This window comes from Xiphophorus maculatus, chromosome 2 (assembly GCF_002775205.1).
Source record: "Xiphophorus maculatus strain JP 163 A chromosome 2, X_maculatus-5.0-male, whole genome shotgun sequence".
Taxonomy (NCBI): Eukaryota; Metazoa; Chordata; class Actinopteri; order Cyprinodontiformes; family Poeciliidae; genus Xiphophorus; species Xiphophorus maculatus.
Genome location: NC_036444.1, coordinates 3935339 through 3954219, shown reverse-complemented (window position 1 = coordinate 3954219; position 18881 = coordinate 3935339). Strand labels below are relative to the sequence as shown.

Here is an 18881-nt window from a genome sequence, read left to right as displayed (position 1 = left end):
TTTCCAAATCAATTTCTTTTATTCTTTTATTGAAAGAAACTGATCTGGAAAATTTTCTTTGGCCATATTTTGTTACCTTTTGTTACCTACAGTAACGTTATCCTTAAAATAACAAAATTGCCATTTAATTTTATATTTTGGTCAGCCTCATTATGTAATTTTTAAATATTAAATTATTTAAAAATGCAAAATACTTTGACTCTAGAGTAATTTTTTGGACAGCTACTTTTTGCGTTTACTTGAGTACAAATATGTTGAAGTAGTGCTACTCTTACTTGAGTACAATTTTTGAGTACTCTGCTCATCTAGGTTCATAATAAAATTACTCAAGTAAAAGTAATAGATACAGCGTAGTAAATATACTAATAAAAGTAAACATTTTTCCAAAAGGTTACTCCAGTAAGTGTAAGCTCTTATTACCAAAGTCTAAATATAATATAATATAATTAATATAATATAATAACTGATTGTAGATCAGATTTTGTCCGCTGACCTTTGGCTGCTGTCGTGTTGAATGAACTGATCTCAGATCAGCCCTTCCTGTCATCCAGCTCGGTCTGACTCCTCCCCTTCTCCCGCTCCGCTCTGTCGTCTGTGGATGACGCTAAGCTAATGGCCGCTGGTGCTGCACGGTGCGGGCTCATTTATTTTCTCCGCCGCAGCGGCTGAAGTTAAACCGTGAACAAACTGACCGTAGGCCGTTACTTCGGTATCAGTGGGAGGGGGCTGTCGGTATCGCTGCAGTGCTGTCAGTAAAGAGCTCCGGGTCGGCAAGGTGAATGAAACAAAAATGCTGTTAGTTAGCCGTTAGCCTTTAGCTTAGCTTCAGTTATGCTACATTGTCAACTCAAAGATGGCGAGCGTTGCGCGGCTAAACCGAGACAAAGTTCGTAACTAAGTCTTTAAGCTCGACCGGTTTCATGTTTCTAGCCGTGGAAGAAGTTCGCGGTTCGACCCGGGCAGTTCGGGTTCGGTTAGCCTTCTCTCTGTTCGTCGCCAGGTTCTGGGCCTAAGATAGCTTGACCAGCAGCTATTGTAAGTGTTACCGCTTGTTTTCGCTGCAGGAGATAATGTGTAGCATTCACAGCAATAAAAATGTTTGATTCGGTAAATTAGGAGGTCCATGTGAGGGTCGAGGTGGTAAACCAGATTCTGTAAATCTGAGCTGGTAAGCCGGGAGCGGTCCTTCATGAAGCTCATCTTTCTATTTGCTGTATCTTTCCAAAAAAGACGTTTTTTCGTCATGTATGATGTAATCAGATTGATATTTATAAAGCTCCAATTTGTTTTTTTTTTGTAGCTTAGCCATGGCTTGTTATATAAAAATGTTAAATTAGAGCAACTTATGAAACACTGATCAGCCATAACATCATTGCTATCTGATGTTTATTATACAGAATGTGCCACGAATTTTTAATATTATCAATGAAATTGGGTTTCAAGGTTCTATGTATCTTCCACAGAAATGTTGTGGTCCATGTTGTATTGTTTTATCTCTAATGAGTAGAAGATGCACATGCAGGACTCAGAGTTATCATGCTCTTTCTTTGGGTTGAACATTTAAAACATTCAAGGTTTTTCATAACCTTTTGAAACCTTAAATGGTATGAAACAAACTATTGACACCATTTTGTTTTATCAGAACCAGCAGGGCATTTTATTTCTTTTCTGTATGCTTTTCAGGTCCTGACTGGTGGAAGATGGAAACTTCCCAGAGATAATCTGACCAAGTCATTCTAGTATCTCAGATCTACTTTTTCCATTATTTCAAGATCATTAATCAGGACAGAATGATCACTGAATTTCTGATTTACAACTTTTGTGGCCAAAACAGGCGTGGCTATAACCAGAACCCTGCAGGTGTGGTGCAGTTAGCAGCAGATATTTTAAATCCTGGGAAGTTGTATGTTCAGCACAACATACAATATGGGTGCTTGAAATTTCTTGAATTTCAAGTGGGTGTTTTCAAGGTTTAGAAAGTGCTTGATTTCTACATAAAAGCTGCAGAGTTTTGTAATGAGGTGCAATCTAATGTTTGATTAAAAGCATAAATTTGAAAAACATTGTTTACAGTTGGAATCAGATAAAGATGATGAAAAAAAATTTCCTCACTGTCTGGAGTTAAATCAGACAAAAATGTATCTTGTTTCAGTTTAGTTAGAATGACCACAATTATTTCTATTTGCTAAATGCACAAGAAAGGTGTCAGGTGTAAGAGAGACACTACAAAATGTAAAATGTTGCCACATTTTAGTGTACATTGCTATAGAATATCAATACTATCAAAATATATTTTTGGTAGATACAAACTGCCTGCAGACTGGGGAAACCAAACAAGAGCTTCTTTTTAAATAAAATGTAAAATAAATAAAGCATGATGTTGCTCAGAGCAAAGATCATAGAATTAGACTGAATAGATCTGCCATTATAGATCACATTGTCACAGATATCCAATCTAGGACATTTTTCAAAAGTCAGAAAAATACAGGTCAATATCGGATTGTTGCATATATCGGGCACATTCTCACCGATACACAATCTTTATCTTCAGTATTGAGATTGATACAGATATTAATATCTGATTCGTCCACCTCTAGTCTTAAGTCAAATTACGGTTTGTTTTTCTGTACTATACCTCAGATATCCGTATTGGAAATGAAAAAAGTGTATCAGTGCGTCACTAGATGTGATGTTCTGGCTTATCGCTGTTTTTCCTTTTGTTGCGTGGAGTCTGTGAATGCATGACTCATTGATTCACGCTTTCCTCCTCCAGCAGAAACATCCACCATGGATACGCCTGAAAGCCCCACGCAGTCCCCTCAGTCTCCAGAGGAGGAGAAGGGCCTTTCCGACAGTGAGCTGCTGCGCTCTCCCGATGATGACGAGGCTGGCGGCGTCCTCTCAGACAGCGAGTTGCTCCAGGACGAGGAAAACGGAGGCCTGATTGAGGAGGAAGATGATGAGGAAGAAGAGTATGAAGATCGAGGAGGAAGATTGGACCTGGAGGACGAGGTTGTCCCTGACTTCGTCTCTGATCCGGAGGACGAGGAGCCTGTTGAGGGGTCGAGGATGGGGTTGGAGGATGAAACCATTGTGTTCATGGACGGTGATGAAGATGATCCAAAAGGGCGAAGGTTGGGTGAGGAAGAGGACGGAGTTCTGGACACGCCGCAGTCTCCGGACCTGGAGCCAGATCAGAGCAAGGAGCGTGCCGAGTCTGAGGAGGACGGCGGCGACGAAGGGTACGGCGACTACAGGGAGGACGCCTCAGCAGAGCGTGATGAAGATAAAACCAGGGCTGAGGAGGAGGAAGAGGAGGAACTGCAAAGAGCCGAAGAGAGGAGAGCGGTTCTGGTGAGGGAGATGAAGGAGGATTCAGCCTCTGTTTCCCGGGAGCTGGACGAACACGAACTGGACTACGATGAGGAAGTCCCGGAAGAACAGCTTCCTGCTCAGGATGAAGAGGAGGATGAGGAGGATGCGAAGGCGGAGGGAGGAGAGGAGGATGAGGAGGCGAGCGAAGAGAAGAACAATAAGAAAAGGGAGAAGAAGCTGATTCTTCCTCCTTCTCCAGCGGACGACGAGTCCAAGAGGCCGGAAAGCTCCAAAGGGACAGAGAGACTCCGGAGAGATTCGTTCAGAGACCGGAAGAAAGACGAAGACGATGGAGAGATCGACGAAGGAGAGATCGATGTAAGTGATCGTAGTTCGATTACTTCTGTCTGCTGAAGGGCTAGAGCTTTGGATTACAGATGAATAGACAAGGATAGTAACTTGTTACATAAACGTGAGTAACTCTTTGGGGAAAAAATTACTTTTATTAATAATATTACTACACGGTCATCCCGTGGTGGCGTAGGGGTTAGCGCGACCCAAGTTTTAAGACCTTGAGTCCTTGACGCGGGTTCGACTCCCGGACCCGGCGACATTTGCCGCATGTCTCCCCCCCTTTCCTTCCCCCTTTCCTGTCAGCTTACTTTGAAAAAAGAAGGGACACTAGAGCCCACAAAAAGGCCCCCTGGCGGGGTATAAAAAAATAATAATATTACTACCTCACATTTTGCTTTTATTTGAGTAATTTTAATATGAAGTATCTCTACTCTTGAGTAAAGATTCTGGATTCTCTACCCACTGACTGAAAAACAAACATGTTTTAACCAAAAATTCACTAAACGCCTGCAGTTCCTTAAATAAGTTTTATATCGACAGAAATTGATTTAGAAACATGTTGAGGGTTTTGGTTTTTTTCCTGATTTTGTAATTAAGTTATTTATATTCATTCTTTAAATTTATGTTCTTTAAAAATGTCTAAATTTCCACATAATTTTATATTTTATTTATGGATGGAACAATAAGAAAATTTGGGCTGATATTAATATTTCTGCTATGGTCAATAACCAATATTTATCAGTAATATATCTTACTACCATTTCAAAATGTTTGGGGGAAAAATAACAACCAGAAACAGATTACAAGTAAATATCAGTTGTTTGTTTTGGCCCAGATTTATTTATCGGTGTAAGAATTTGTTTTTTCTGTGTGTTAATTTAGTTTCTGATTGATCCCAGCTGTGTCTCGTGTTCCCTGATTACCTCTTCAGGGTTTCCTCCAGAAATCTTGCAAAGCCCGGAGGTCGGGGAACCGAGACGGCCCACCAGCCATCCACCGTGTTTTTGTATTCAAAGATCTTAAGTTGACAGAAAAAGTAAAAATATTACTGGATAATTATAATTTATGGGAAGACATCGCCGGTGAAACGCTATTTAAACCCACAACCAGTCTTAAAAACAACAAATCAAAAAATACAATTAAATTGAAAATCAATTATTTGCACTTCTGTTTAATCCAAATTAAGTCAGAGGCTCCATCAGGGCTTCAGGGGCCCCTTAAATGTTAATATTTTTACACAGAATACAGATACATGAGTAAAATTTTTGGGTTCTCTGTAGATTACAGATAGAAGACAGCTGTTTGTAAGCGAAAAACATATTCAGTCCAAGTTCTTCCCAGAGATGCACTAATGAAATCGCAGCAGATTTTTCTAGCATGAGAAACAATCAAGTTTATTTGTGTTGCACATTTCAGTAACAATGCAGTTCAAAGTGCTTTACACCATAAACGCACCAAAATACAAAGTCATGAAACCAGTGAATATTAAATTAAAAAAAAAAAATTTTAATGTTTCATTTATTATGTTTCAAAGCAACTCCAAACAGCTTGGTGTTTAGAATAGTTTTAAAGGAACTCAGTGTTTTGGCTGTTTTGGAGTTTTATGGAAGTTTGTTCCAGATTTGTGGTGCATAGAAGCTGAATGCTGTTTCCCCAAGTTTGATTGATACAACAAAAGCACATCTTTAATGTATTGTGGTACTACGATTTATAAACGAGCAGTATTTTAAAGTCTTTTAATGCTCTGATTAGAGATGCTACTATTATGTTACTATTGTTTGTGACTTAACGGCCATAATGTTGGCAGTAACATCACAATCACAGGTACGTAGCAGATAAAGGCTGCATTCTTTCTGTTATGTAAATGGGTCTTATAGTTTATTTCTCGGTTAAATTTAAAAGTGATGTGTGTAACTTTTATTAAAAAAATGTTTTTTACATATTTCTTGAAACTGTAACACATAATAAAGTTGGCCGATAGGATGAATTTATTGATCATATTATACTTGAAATTGGTTTCAAAAGAACAATATAATCATTGCGGTGAAGAAATTTTACTGAAAGGAGAAGCTACATCAACATTTCACCCGTCTCTGAACCCGAAGTGTCGTCTTGCCTTTGTGGCTTGATCTGATATATGGGATGATGGTTTGAAGCTCTGATTAAAGTAATTTATGTGAGATCAGAATTGATTCTCTTGTTCTGGTTGCAGGATGATGACCTGGAAGAAGGAGAGGTCAAGGATCCATCTGACAGGAAGATCAGGCCACGCCCCATATGCAGGTTCTTTATTAAAGGTCAGATACTGTAAAGCATATTTTATTTATCTATTTAGAAAACATCTTTGTTTACAAAGTAGATGGAATATGAAAAAGTATGCCAAGAGTGTAGGCTTCTATAGTAAATACATAATATTCAATAACCTACAACATTGGTATGTTATTACAGCTTTTCTGTTTGTACTCTTGGGAATAGCTGATAAATATAGTTCAATTTCCTTAACCAAATCTGTAAAAAAAAAAAAAAAAAAAAAAAAAGGATGAAGATGATGAAAATTTACATTTGTGAATATAAGGTTTGCCAAATATTGATCTGGAAAAAATGAAGATCAGTTTCACTGATTTTACTTTTTATAGATGCATCTTTTAGTAAAATGAACATTGTTCTTTTATTCTATGGACTACTGACAACATGTCTCCGAAATTCCAAGCAAAAATTTAGTATTTGCAGAAAATGAGAAATTGTAAAATAACGAAAAAGATGCAGTGCTTTCAGACCTCAAATAATGCAAAGAAAACAAGTACATATTCATTTAGAAACAACAATACTAATGTTTTAACTCAGGAAGAGTTTGGAAATCAATGTTTGGTGGAATAACCAGGAGGTTTTCAATGGGGCTCAGTGCAGTGGACTCTTCATTTATCCAGAGCTGCATAAGCTCAGGTTGTGGTGGATGTTTGAGTTGTTGTCCAGCAGAGGGAGCCGTTGAGCCGCAGAACTTCACATATTTAAATCTGTAACTCGGTGATATCTGAGCTGCATTTTAATCTGATCTACTCAATAAATGTAAATGTAAAACTTTGACAAATGTTCGGCAAAAATTCCATCCAGGGTTCCTATGCAGAAAAACTCAAATTTACTGAAACTTCAACTGAAACTAATAAAATGCTGGAAACTGATAGTCACACTTCAGTCTACATAAATGTAGAAATAATTCACTTACTGACCTGTATGAGTGCTATAACACTAACATAGATGCTTTTCTTTTCAGTGGTGATTCATCTTACAGATTAAGAATGACACATAAACCATAAAGTTGTTTATATGTGGCAGGAAAATTTAACTATATATTAGAAAACGGCTGAACAAAAGACATGGATTGTGGCTTTTACATTAACAAGTTTGAAGACCAAAAAGGTAAAAGTTAAACCTAAAATGATAGTTTTGTACAATTTTTTTCTATACTGCAGATTTTCTTAATTCAAATATTTCAAACATAAATTTATTGCAGAGCTTTGCAATTTAAGGATTCTCAACACTTGTTTGGGTAAAATCTGGAGACACTGATGCGAACATTTAGAGCTGATGTTAATATTTTCAGTAAGCTTGATAATCCTCTGAAGAATTTGTATTGTTAATATAACCAGACATACTTCTGGAAAAGGGTACAAAACTTTTTTTTCTACTGTAACTGCTGTTTTTGTACTTTTGTGTAAAGAGTAAACTGGCTGTAAAGCACTACTCTTGCAGTTTAAGAAAAATGAAAAAAATCTACAAGTATATCTCAAAAACATTAATGGTAATGAAAATATTTAAAACTTTTGCTCATTTCCAAAAGTGAAACTTCTAAATTACATAGATCCATATATAGGAGGTGTCGGTGTGTGTATCAAATCTCCTCTCTTCATGAAACTCCCTCAGATTCTTGAATGGATTTGACTTGATCCCACAGTTTTTCCTTTCACTCAACCTTCTATGAATATCCACTGACTTTTTTAAAATGTAATTTTCTCAAGCACTCAACTGGGTTTTCATTATCAATCAATCAAGCTTATTTGTAAAACACATTTCAGCAATGAAGCTGTTCAAAGTACTTTAAATCGTGAAAACATAAAAATATCAAACACATTGTTACAATTATCAATTTACATCACATATGTTGATCAATTTTCCATTTATTATGGTTCAAAAGCAACCCTGAACAGGTGGGCTTCTGATTTAAAAGGACTCAGTGTTTCTGCTGTTTATCTGTAATTCATGATCATCAAGATTAAAAGGATTTTTAAATTTAATTTAGCTGTATTTTTATATGAATTCTGATTAACCAGGAATGCCGTCATGTTTTCTTCAGGAAACTGTACATGGGGAATGAACTGCAGGTTCATCCACCCAGGAGTCAACGACAAGGGCAACTACTCTCTCATCACCAAGCCAGACCCTTTCTCTCCGAACGGTGCGCCCCCTGGTGCACCGCTGCCTCTTCTGCCCAACAACCCCTGGGTGAGAAACTCGACATCAGGGCTGTCCATAGTGCCAACAAAATAGAAAATGACAGATGATCAAAAAAAAACAAACAACTCAGTTAACAACCTGAAACCTGGAGATGAAGGCAGTCCTTTTTTAGTGTACTGCGCCACAGAAGAGGAAAAAATAACCAGAAAAACAAAGATCGTTCTTTTTTCTCGCTCTCTGTTTTAACTGTCCCACACACTGGCTTGTTGCCATAGCAACCGAGTGAAAACAGCGGCATCAATCTATCAGGATGAACACAGAAAAATGCTTAAACATTTCCCACATTAAGACCAGAACATTCAGTTACAGTTTTATGTTTTCAGGTTTGGTGTTTATTTTGCGATTATTAATTATTGACCGAGGGGCAGAGTTCATGTGGGTGTGGGTCGCCTTATTTCCCCCATTTTTTTTTATTGAACTGAAACGCACCAAATTCTGCAGCACAACTACATGCTCCGATTGTCAAAGTCAAGCTAGCGTAACCAACCCACTTCGCTCTCTCTCGCTCTTTTGTTTTATTTGAATCTTTTTTCCAACCTTTTTCTGTAATTGTTGCAGTCTTGATAATTACTAGCAGAACACTTTTTCTTTTATGTATCAGACATACATTTAAGATTTAGCGCATTATGTTGACATCTTTACAGCTAACACCAATGCTAGTCACTGTCAGGAGCAGTTTGTTGCATGTGTGACGTCACGCTGCAATGTGTCTATACAGATTTTATAAAAGTTTAGATCTTTATTGAGATCTAAACATAGATCTCAACAAAGATCTTTGTTGAGATCTATGTTTTAGTTTAATAACTAAAATAATGCTGTTAGTTTTAGATAGCAGCAGTATCTAAAATGATCCAGTTTGGACACCACTGGTCTACATGAATATGAGCAGGAAGGTTGTGGTTGCTTCTCAATTAAGGGACTGATTTCTGGGATTCCCTATCCGGAAAAGTTGACGGTAGTTTTCCGTGTTGCAGGCCGCTCCTGTGGTGGAGGAACTCCCTCCTCCGCCGCCCCCGGTGGAGCCTCCCGTGGAGAGCGCCTGGGAGAGAGGTCTCAGGCACGCCAAAGAGGTAAACGCCGCCACTGTGTTTCATGCAAATCAGCCCCAGTTTGTGCCACAAGTTTATGTAAACTTGAATCAATGGGTTGTTTGCTCAATAGATTATACAACACCAAATGGAAGGATGTGCAAATTCTTAGCTGTGCTCTCATCTTTTCCATTTTTCAGATTTGAATGTGTTTCTCTTTTACATGAATCTCCTAAGTATAAAAACAAATATTTTGTACTCTAACTTTGTTTTGTAAACGTTTCTTATAGCAAGTGGAAAAATGTTGAAATCTGGCTGTAGTAATTGTTTACTATCTTGCTTAGCATCGTCCAGGCATCCTTAAAAACATTACATTTATTTAAATAAATTCAACTTGGCCTGAAATGTGTTAATCATAGGTCTTAAATGAAGTCGTCTCTAACATATATTCTTGTATATGTTAGGGCTGAAATGATTAATTATGATGATTTAATTATTAAAATTATAGTCAACCAATTTATTAATGGATTAAGACTTTTTTTAAAAAGGCAATTTTGTTCAGAAACAACATGTACCATGTAACACTGCACCAAAATACATACTTTTTTCAGTTAAGATGGCGAAAACAAAGTCTACTCAAGTGCCAGGTTTAACTTCACCTGGTTCAAATTGTGTAAAAAAATTTATATGCAATTGCTAATCGATGAATCCAAAAGATAATTCACATTAACCCTACTTTTTATTGTTGTGAAGTGCTGTGAACAGAAAATTTTCACATGCAGATGTTAGAAGTATTTTTGCACTCACAAATAAATAAGAATACGCAAAAGTTATGTTATTGCATTTTAGGGAATATATATTTGTTACGACCCGGCTCGGATGGCCGCAACAAAAAGTAGGGAGGACACGGCAAACCCAACGGTTTTTAACCCCTTGCGAGGCATTTATTAAAAAACACAAGGTGTCAGCGCCGCCTCTGAGTCCGGATCTCGTCTGCTTCTGTTGTCAGCCAGCCACACACACCAATTGATGGAACGGCGCTCCTTATATACCATCCAGGTCTGGGAGGCACCTCCCATAATCAAGGACCTAATGGAAAAGCAGCCTGCACTATACAGCCCACACATAGGACAGCACCGCAGGGGCGTCACAATATTTATTTTCTTACTTTAAAAAAGATATAGTTGTTTATTTCCATCTTTTAATGTATTTCTAATACTGCATAAAAAGGCTTAACTAAAAACTCTGCTCAATGTGCCGGGGTTTTTTTGTTTTAGGGTTTTTTATCCGATTAATCATCAGAATAATCACTAACCAAAGTAATTGTTAGTTGCAGTACTACTTTATAGTTTGGTCTTAAATTTAATTCAAGATGACACTAGGAAGGCATTAAAAATCTTAGACTTACTGAAACCTGTAGATTCCCTGCTACACAGATAAAAACACAAATAATCTTTTTCTGTTAAGCAGCAAAGACTTGTTGGACTGAAACTAATGAATCAGTTCTGTCTGCATGACCTCAGAGTTTTCACACCCATATTATTGCCATACCTGGACGAACAGGTATCGCCATATCTCACACAGGTGTCTGTGTTTGCATTTTTGGCAGGTGCTGAAGAAGGCCACCATCCGGAAGGAGCAGGAGCCCGACTTTGAGGAGAAACGCTTCAACGTGACGATCGGCGAGGACGAGAGAGAGTTTGACAAAGAGAACGAGTTCTTCAGAGAACGGAGCTACAGGATTATCCGAGAGTACGGCCTGCTCACGCTCGGCGCTTCACGCTCGTTTCAGCCCCCAGCGGCACAAAACACAAACGTCTCGATGCATGTTCTTTTGATCAGTGCAGACGTCAGCAACTTTAAAAAGTTTTAAAACTTTTTTTAAAAAAACGACTGCAACAGTTTATTGAGAGAGGAACAAAAGATAAGAACAGTTCTGATTTTAAAAAGGAATGTCCAGTGTCTAATCCAAACATAAGTTTTATGAGTCAGGTCATAAATACAAAATATTTTGTATTTATTAAATTCTAATGTTTTATATGTTTTGTTATTCACCACTTATTGTATATACAACAAACATTACGGACTGACAAAAAGCAAAAACAGGGCATATTAATCTACAAAATAAACAAATACAAACGAATAACGGCAAGAAAAATAAATTAATCAAGCAGACAAAACAAAACACAGGTCTTAATAAATATTGGGTATAAAGTTCTAAAGTGATTAAACTTATTATTTTTTTATTCATCAATTATTGTATATACAATAGTAATAATTATAAGAGAATAAATAACAGCAACAAAAATAAAATGACCAACCAACCAAAAATAATAATAATAAATAAGTAGGCATACATTAAAATGGATACATTCAAAACACAGAACATTATCAACTGGTGTCAAAACAAAAACAATTAAGTTGTTTAACATATGTGGGTTAGAATATACTTTCTTTAAATCTGGGCAGTCAATTTCTGATTTGCATTAATATTTTCCTTTTCTCTAATATTGCTTGATTAACCTAGCATTAGATATTTTGGGGATAGAAGTGGAAAACAGAGGGAGAGAAAGAAAGTAAATAAAAAGTACATACCATACCAAATAATAAATAACTAAATAAATAAAGGATAAACTATTTTTTATCTGTTACTAATTGTTATTCCATTGATATCTGTTGTGATTTAAATCTAACCTAAAGGGTCCAAAAACAATATATCAGTCCAAACATGATCACCAGCGGAACACAAATGTGTCACAGTGGCCTAGTCCAAGTGTTTGCAATCTTTCCAATCCAAGATTGGAGCCATATTTGCTCTGTCCATCTAAATAAAACTCGTTTAGAGACAGAAACGTTAAATGACCTTCTGCAAAAATACAACTATTTAGTGTTTTTAATAAATGGCTACAAGAGCAAATTTTATTTTTATTTTTAGGATTTTAAATAAAAAAATTACGAAAAGTTTTTATGGAAAGAGTAGATGTATTTTCTCCTAAGATATAATGGAAAATTATGTTAAAAAAGAAGATAAGACAATAAAAATATTTCTGGTACTTCTAATGAGTATTTGTTGTGAAAATTCAATAATATTCTATGATTTAAAAAAAAATCACTAATTAATGTATATAGAACAAACATTACAGACTAACAAAAAGAAGCATTGATGTACAAAATAAGTGGATAAGAGATCAAATAACAGCAACAAAAATAAACAAAAAACAAAACTGAGGTATTAAAATGAAAAAGAGTTCACAACATTCACAACAACTTAGTTACTTAGTTTATTATTCACTGCTTTCTTCTTCATTTGCATAATGAACAACAGTCTGGCTTCTGTTGGGTGTTTTTGTATACTTGATGTTAAATTTTAATGAGGCTATATAATTATGTTCTGATGCAGAAAACCCTGCAGAAATGAAAGAGGGTGTACTTTCTTTTTCCAATGACTGCTACAGATAATGGAGTTTTTAATCAGCTCATTTTGACTGGAGTTTATTGAGTTTAACCTTTACTTCTTCATCTTTTCTCATATTTCCAATCCAAAAATATCCCAAAACAAAAATAGAAAGTAAAACGCAGTGTTCCCTTTAATGCAGAAATACTTAAATTAAATGTACTCACATGACTCTTTTACTTCTTTCAGGGAAATGGACTTCAGAGAACCGGTATACGGGTAAGTTTAAATCATCCTCAGAAATATTAATCTGTTACTTTACATCGTTAAAACCCTCAGTAACTTTCAGTAAGTCAGACATTTTTAAAAGTTTTTATCCAAAAGTCCTCAATAAGCAACGATTAGGATTTAGGATGGATGACATCTACTGTACATATTAGAAAATGACGTTTCAACCCTTCATGGATCGATAGGCAGCAACGTTTGTTTCTCTGAGGTCATTACTGACGGGAATGCACCGATGTGAACATTTTGGCCAATACTGACATCCGATATTAATATTGCAGGTTTGCAATAATCGATATTTACCCATATTTTATGCATTTTCCTACATTTCTACAACCACATGTTTTACTGCTTCAGTTAATAAACACGCAACATGAAATAATTCTTTCTTTTTTAATATTGACTCAGGTTTACTTATTGGACCGACGCTGATATGTGACAAAATTACTAACATCAGACGGTACCAACGGTGATACCAATATATCGCATGTATTTGTATATTAATATACATCGGTATATTAACCACTTAAACTCGTTTTGTACAACATCAGAAATGCAATAAAAACAGAGATAAAAATTTTTTTATAAGAAAAAGTGCAACAACACAGCTTTTCTTTAGCATTTGTTTAATCATTTGTAGGAAAGGATGCATCTACAGCTTAAAAATGCTTTTAATGTCAACACCTGATTTTATTTTTACAGAATTTGAACCAGATTAATCTAAAAATGTCACTTGCCCTGACTGTTCTTTTGGAAAATAGCCTTTTTTAGAGTCTGTATACTCCAGTTAATGATTAATCTATTACTAAATTAGTTAACAATTATTTAAATAATTGATTAATAATTTAAGCTTAAAAATACTTTATTGATCCCATAGGAAGATTAAATGTTGTAACTTATTAATTCAAATTCTTTAAACAGTTATTGTAGATGGTGATGTTGGCAGGAAAGATCTGCTGTAGCAGTCTGTATTACAGTGAGTTTGAAGAAGCCTCTGACTGAAGACACAATTTTTCTAATCCCGTCTCCTTAAAATTAAAATCTGTAGAATCTGTAGCTAATTTTTTTATATACAATTAATCGTCTGGATAATTGATTGCAAAAAGTTGCAGCCGTAGATATGCCGTGCGTCTTTGCAGTGTTTGCAAGCAACTACATTCTCCAGAGCAGCAAAGGTTCAAAATGGCTGCCTTTACAGAAGTCAAACTGACTGTGATCAACAGAAACTTTTTTATCACAATTCTGTTGATTTATTTTTTCTTAGTAGAAATTCTTTCATGATAATTTGAGATATTAAAGGAGGAATTATATATTTTTTATTTTTTATAGAGACATTTTGAAAGTATCACCCAGTTTCTGAATATTGCTTCTGTCCACAGTGAGCCATATGTTGACCCGTACTACGACTACGAAATGGAGGCCTTATGGAGGGGGGGTCAGTATGAGAACTTCAGGGTTCAGTACACAGAAGCACCTCTTCCTTACCACTTTGCTGTGAGTATCGCCACTCAACGTTTCTCTGCATAAATCAAGGCTTATCCAGCCACGGTATCAGTTGTTTGTTTATTCTATCGATGTCAAAACATGCGTGTCCAGTTTATTTAATTACATAAATGAATACATGGTTGACAAATGCGGAAAATGTACAAGGAAGTCTCGCATTGTTATCTGACACCACTTCCAGATTTCATTACAGGCAGGGTTTAGATCCTCCTCCTATTCAGCAGGATGCAAACCTTCCAGCTGAAGCCCTGATTCACAGATGAACATTTAGTTGCCCACAAAATGTATTTTTACAGTTCATCACCTGGCATTACTGGGTGGTTTTAGTCTACAGTCACCTGCTTCTTCTTCATGTTTGTTTTCATCTTCTTACAGTTGCTCTGCTAAAGGAATAAAGATCAGTAAATGGAGCTTTATATTCCTGACTTGATCCAGCTAAAAACAAAAAAAGACAAGGAGTGAGAATGATAGCATTCAAGCTAACATTAGTTTTTAACTGATTTTAACTCAAAACTAAGGTCACCTTACTGAATTAAATTAATATTACTCAACATGCTGGTATACAGCAACTTAATAATGATAGCTTTTAATCTAAATTAGCTTTTCAGATCATTTTGACTCAAAAGCTAAAGTTAACTTACTGAATAATACATTTTATTTGTAAGCAAATAAAATGTATTGTCTGTTTAACGTAAAAACAAACAACATTAAATTAACTGAGTTAATCTTAGCCATCATGCTTGTGTAAGCCAAAATAATGGTAACATTTAAGCTAATATTAACTTTTTAGCTAATTTTGACTCAAAAGGTAAAGTTACAGAATAGATTAAGTTAATGTTACCTAACATTGATGTTCCATGCAAATGAACTTGACTAGTATAAGTAAATATAATGGTAGACTTTAAGCTAACATTAGCTTTTTAGCTTATTAAGATTAAAAAGCCAGCACTAACTTAATCTTTCCAGAATGCTAATGCTACTCCACACGATGATGTAAATCACCACAAGTTGGAATGTATTTGTCTGTTACTACCATTTCTGCAGGAGCGTGACCGTGAGCGTGACCTCCGGGAGCGCCACCGAGACCGGGAGCGGGAGAGAGATCACCGCGAGAGGGAGCGGCGGCAGCAGCGGGAGAGGGAAAGAGAGCGTGAACGCGAGAAGGAGAGGATTCGACGGAAAGAGGAGTGGGAGAAAGACCGGTTGAAACGCAACGAGAAGGAGAAGCCGAGGATGCGTCCTCCTCGCGACGCCCGGGAAAAGAAAGAGGAGGACAAACTGAAGCCGCGCTCCCCGCTCGGCCCGCCGCCAAAGTAAGGACTTTTCCCTTCGTATGACATTAGATAAAAAATCAAAAAATGATACAATGTAGCAATCTGTTACACAGCCAGATTTATTATTACCAGCTGTTAAATCATTGACATCAGTATAAAAATATTCCTGCCTTGTGACTGTTGCTTATGTCATCTTAGTCATCTTCCTTTAATTTGATGTTTCCTAAAATGAGAAGCACAGATTAAATCTGATTTTCAGTTCCATAGTTTTATAGCCAAGTAATAATAATATCACATTTTATTTGCAATTATAATGGATAGGAATAAATAAACGAGGCTCGTTAAAAAGTGCTTTAATTCACCAACAGCACAGGAGGTACCGTATTTTCCGCACAATAAGGCGCACCTAAAAACCTTCAATTTTCTCAAAAGCCGACAGTGCGCCTTATAATCCGGTGCGCCTTATATATGGACCAATATTGAGCCACAACAGGTCTCGCAACTACGGTAAGCAGCCGCCGACTTCATTTTCCCCCGTAGAAGAAGAAGCGCGCGGTGCAGGCTGGGTTTTGTGTAATGACCCCAAAATGGCTCCTATTAAGAGACACACTTACGACGCAGAGTTTAAGCTCAAGGCGATCAGTCACGCAGTAGAACATGGGAACAGAGCAGCAGCGAGAGAATTTAACATGAACCAATCAATGGAGGAAGCAACAGCTGTTCATTTTGGGAATGAACAGAGTTTTCAGAACGCTGGTTTGTAATCTATGATTTGTACTTGTACATCTAAGTATGATGTGTCATACTTTTACGAAGCTAAAAGTATGATTTTCCCCCATTAATTACTGCTTTTATTCATTTCAGTTAAAAATATTTTCTCAATTTCAGTTTTTGTTATTTCGTTGTTTTTAGGTAATAATAAGCTTGGAAACAAGAAGATGTCGCGTTTATTAGCTGAACTTTGCACAAGCATTGACCTGATCCAGACAGTACATGCAAATACATGAAAACAATCGCTTTTTTAAATTTATTTATTTATCTCTGTCTTCAACAATAACTGAATACAATCTAATGGGGACTCTGTCTTAGACTCTGTCTAAGTCACATTTCTCTGTATGCGACTAAGTGAGACAACAATTGCAGTAATTTCAAAAACCAGTTTTAACGTCAAAACACTGACGTCGGCTCGTGTGTTTACAGCTGTTGAAGGATCGTCATCATTGTTTTTGGGCTTCTTTAGACTGACGGGGAAACTTGGGAACATTGCACAATATCAAAAACAAATCTACACATGCAAAAACAATGAGACACTGTTTTGACTCTTTAGTCTTTAATCCTCTTACTGTAAGTCAGCAGAGCGATTCTATCGTCAGAAAAGTAAACAACCACTGGCAATGGTTGAATGAGAGTCACTTTTTTATAAAAAAAAGCTTTTAACTGAACCCACACAGCATATTAGCACAAACACGGTAGAGGGTTGGTGATTGAGTTTGGAGAAATAAGACTTAAAATTTAATAAATGTAAGACTTTTTAACAACCTGTAGGTTGAAATTGTTAAGTTAGACGTTTTCAATGGGCCTCAAATATATTTTTTCAAAGCAAACATTTGATAATTTAATGCAAGAAATAAAGTAGTCAGATTTTTTATTATTATTTGATGTGTTATTCATGTTAGAGTCAAATAGTCAAATTTAATAAATTAGAATGAGAGTTCACCTGAGGCCTGTTTATTAGGCTAAAAGTAAAAGTTTGAAAATAACCTTTGTATAAGTATTAAATATACTTATTAAGCCCACATTTTGCATTAAATATGTTTTTTCTTAATGGTCTGAGGTAATATTCCAATTTTAAATGTCATGTTTTTATTCCTTGTAGAAAAAACATCACCATAATCTGTACAAATAATGGATTTATCTTTAAAAGCCATTCAGCCAAAACATTTGTGATGATAGGTTTATCCAGGAATATTAGAGAATAGGAAAACAAAAATGCTAATAAAAAATACCTGCTAAAATTAAAAGAAAAAAATATATATACACATCTTATTGAAAAAGGAGCTCACATTTTTGCTGTGCGTCACCTTTCAAAAATCCTTATGAGTTGCCTGTTGTGGCACAATATTTAAGTTAGTCAGGGCCGCACAAAATCATTCAGAGACCAATAAGTGGCCCATGTGCCACACTTTTGACACGCCTGGTCTAAACTATGGGTTACACCTCCAGTTAGTGTCACCCTCAGTTATTTCGCACACTTGGGAGTAACGACTTGTTAGTCATGCTGATTGCACATGAAAAAATGCTAACAATAGTACAAAACAACAACCTGCAGTGAAACGTCAGTGATCTGCTGTGAAAATAAACACAGGAAGGGAAATGAATCATCATCTATCATCATATCTAATCCACACATGAAAGAGTGAAGCTTTAATCATCCAGACAGGCCTGGAGAAATTCTCATTAATTTGATGATAACTGAACACATAAATGGAATAACATGTAGCGTTTCCCTCAGTGGCGGCTTTTCACTCAAAGTACAAACCTATTATGTTTTACATAATGCTTGTAAAAGTATGATACATCATACTTTTACAAAGCTAACTAAAACATACTGAAATCACAGACATAATCTTTCGTTTTCCCGTTTATGAATCCGTTTATCGGCTTTTCAAACTGACGTGAAATAGATCTTTTTAAACACAAACAATTTATGTCAGATGTCGGCAAATTACGAAAGTCCAGAAAAATGACAGCAGCACAAGTTGAGAGAAAACTCCAGTCAGTTGGTTCTTCAACATTAACTGAATACAGTTTATGAAAATTGTATCTTCTGGTTTTTTTATTGATTACCCAGTTGACTCATGCATAATTACAAATACAATACTTTCACTTTTTTAATTCTGCACCTAAAAATTAACCAAAGTTAAAAAAAAAAAACAATAGAACTGAACTTTTTCATCAATATTAAGGAATTATTGACTTAAAACAAGCTCATATCAAAAGTTACTTCTAAGTTTGTTTTATCCTAATTTAAGTGTATTAAGATATTTACACTAGAAACTGGACCAAAAATACTTAAAATACTGATAAGATTTATTATTTTTGCAGTGATCACTGATAAAAACTAAACAAAAACTATTTCATAACTAATAAACAAAATCTAGTAAACAATCTAAAAACTAATCAAATCAGTCAAAAAGTCAAATCGAAATAAAACTA

The 18881-nt window shown here is 35.9% G+C and overlaps 1 protein-coding gene across 7 annotated transcripts in view; it reads left to right on the top strand.

Moving 5' to 3' along the window:
• The first annotated feature begins 581 nt into the window (after positions 1 to 581).
• zc3h18 (zinc finger CCCH-type containing 18) overlaps positions 582 to 18881 on the top strand; it is a 43783-nt gene continuing 25483 nt past the window's right edge. For 3 of the 7 annotated variants that reach the window (XM_023351003.1, XM_023350994.1, XM_014471867.2), the window contains exons 1-9: positions 582 to 775; positions 2774 to 3693; positions 5882 to 5966; positions 8021 to 8169; positions 9156 to 9251; positions 10819 to 10961; positions 12853 to 12882; positions 14268 to 14382; positions 15436 to 15704. In XM_023351003.1, the coding sequence (XP_023206771.1) occupies positions 2788 to 3693; positions 5882 to 5966; positions 8021 to 8169; positions 9156 to 9251; positions 10819 to 10961; positions 12853 to 12882; positions 14268 to 14382; positions 15436 to 15704 (1793 nt within the window). In that variant the 5' untranslated portion in view covers positions 582 to 775; positions 2774 to 2787. Of the gene's footprint in view, positions 1036 to 2773; positions 3694 to 5881; positions 5967 to 8020; positions 8170 to 9155; positions 9252 to 10818; positions 10962 to 12852; positions 12883 to 14267; positions 14383 to 15435; positions 15705 to 18881 lie in introns of all 7 variants that reach the window. The other 4 variants (XM_023350982.1, XM_023350977.1, XM_023350973.1 and 1 more) reach the window with 4 other exon arrangements.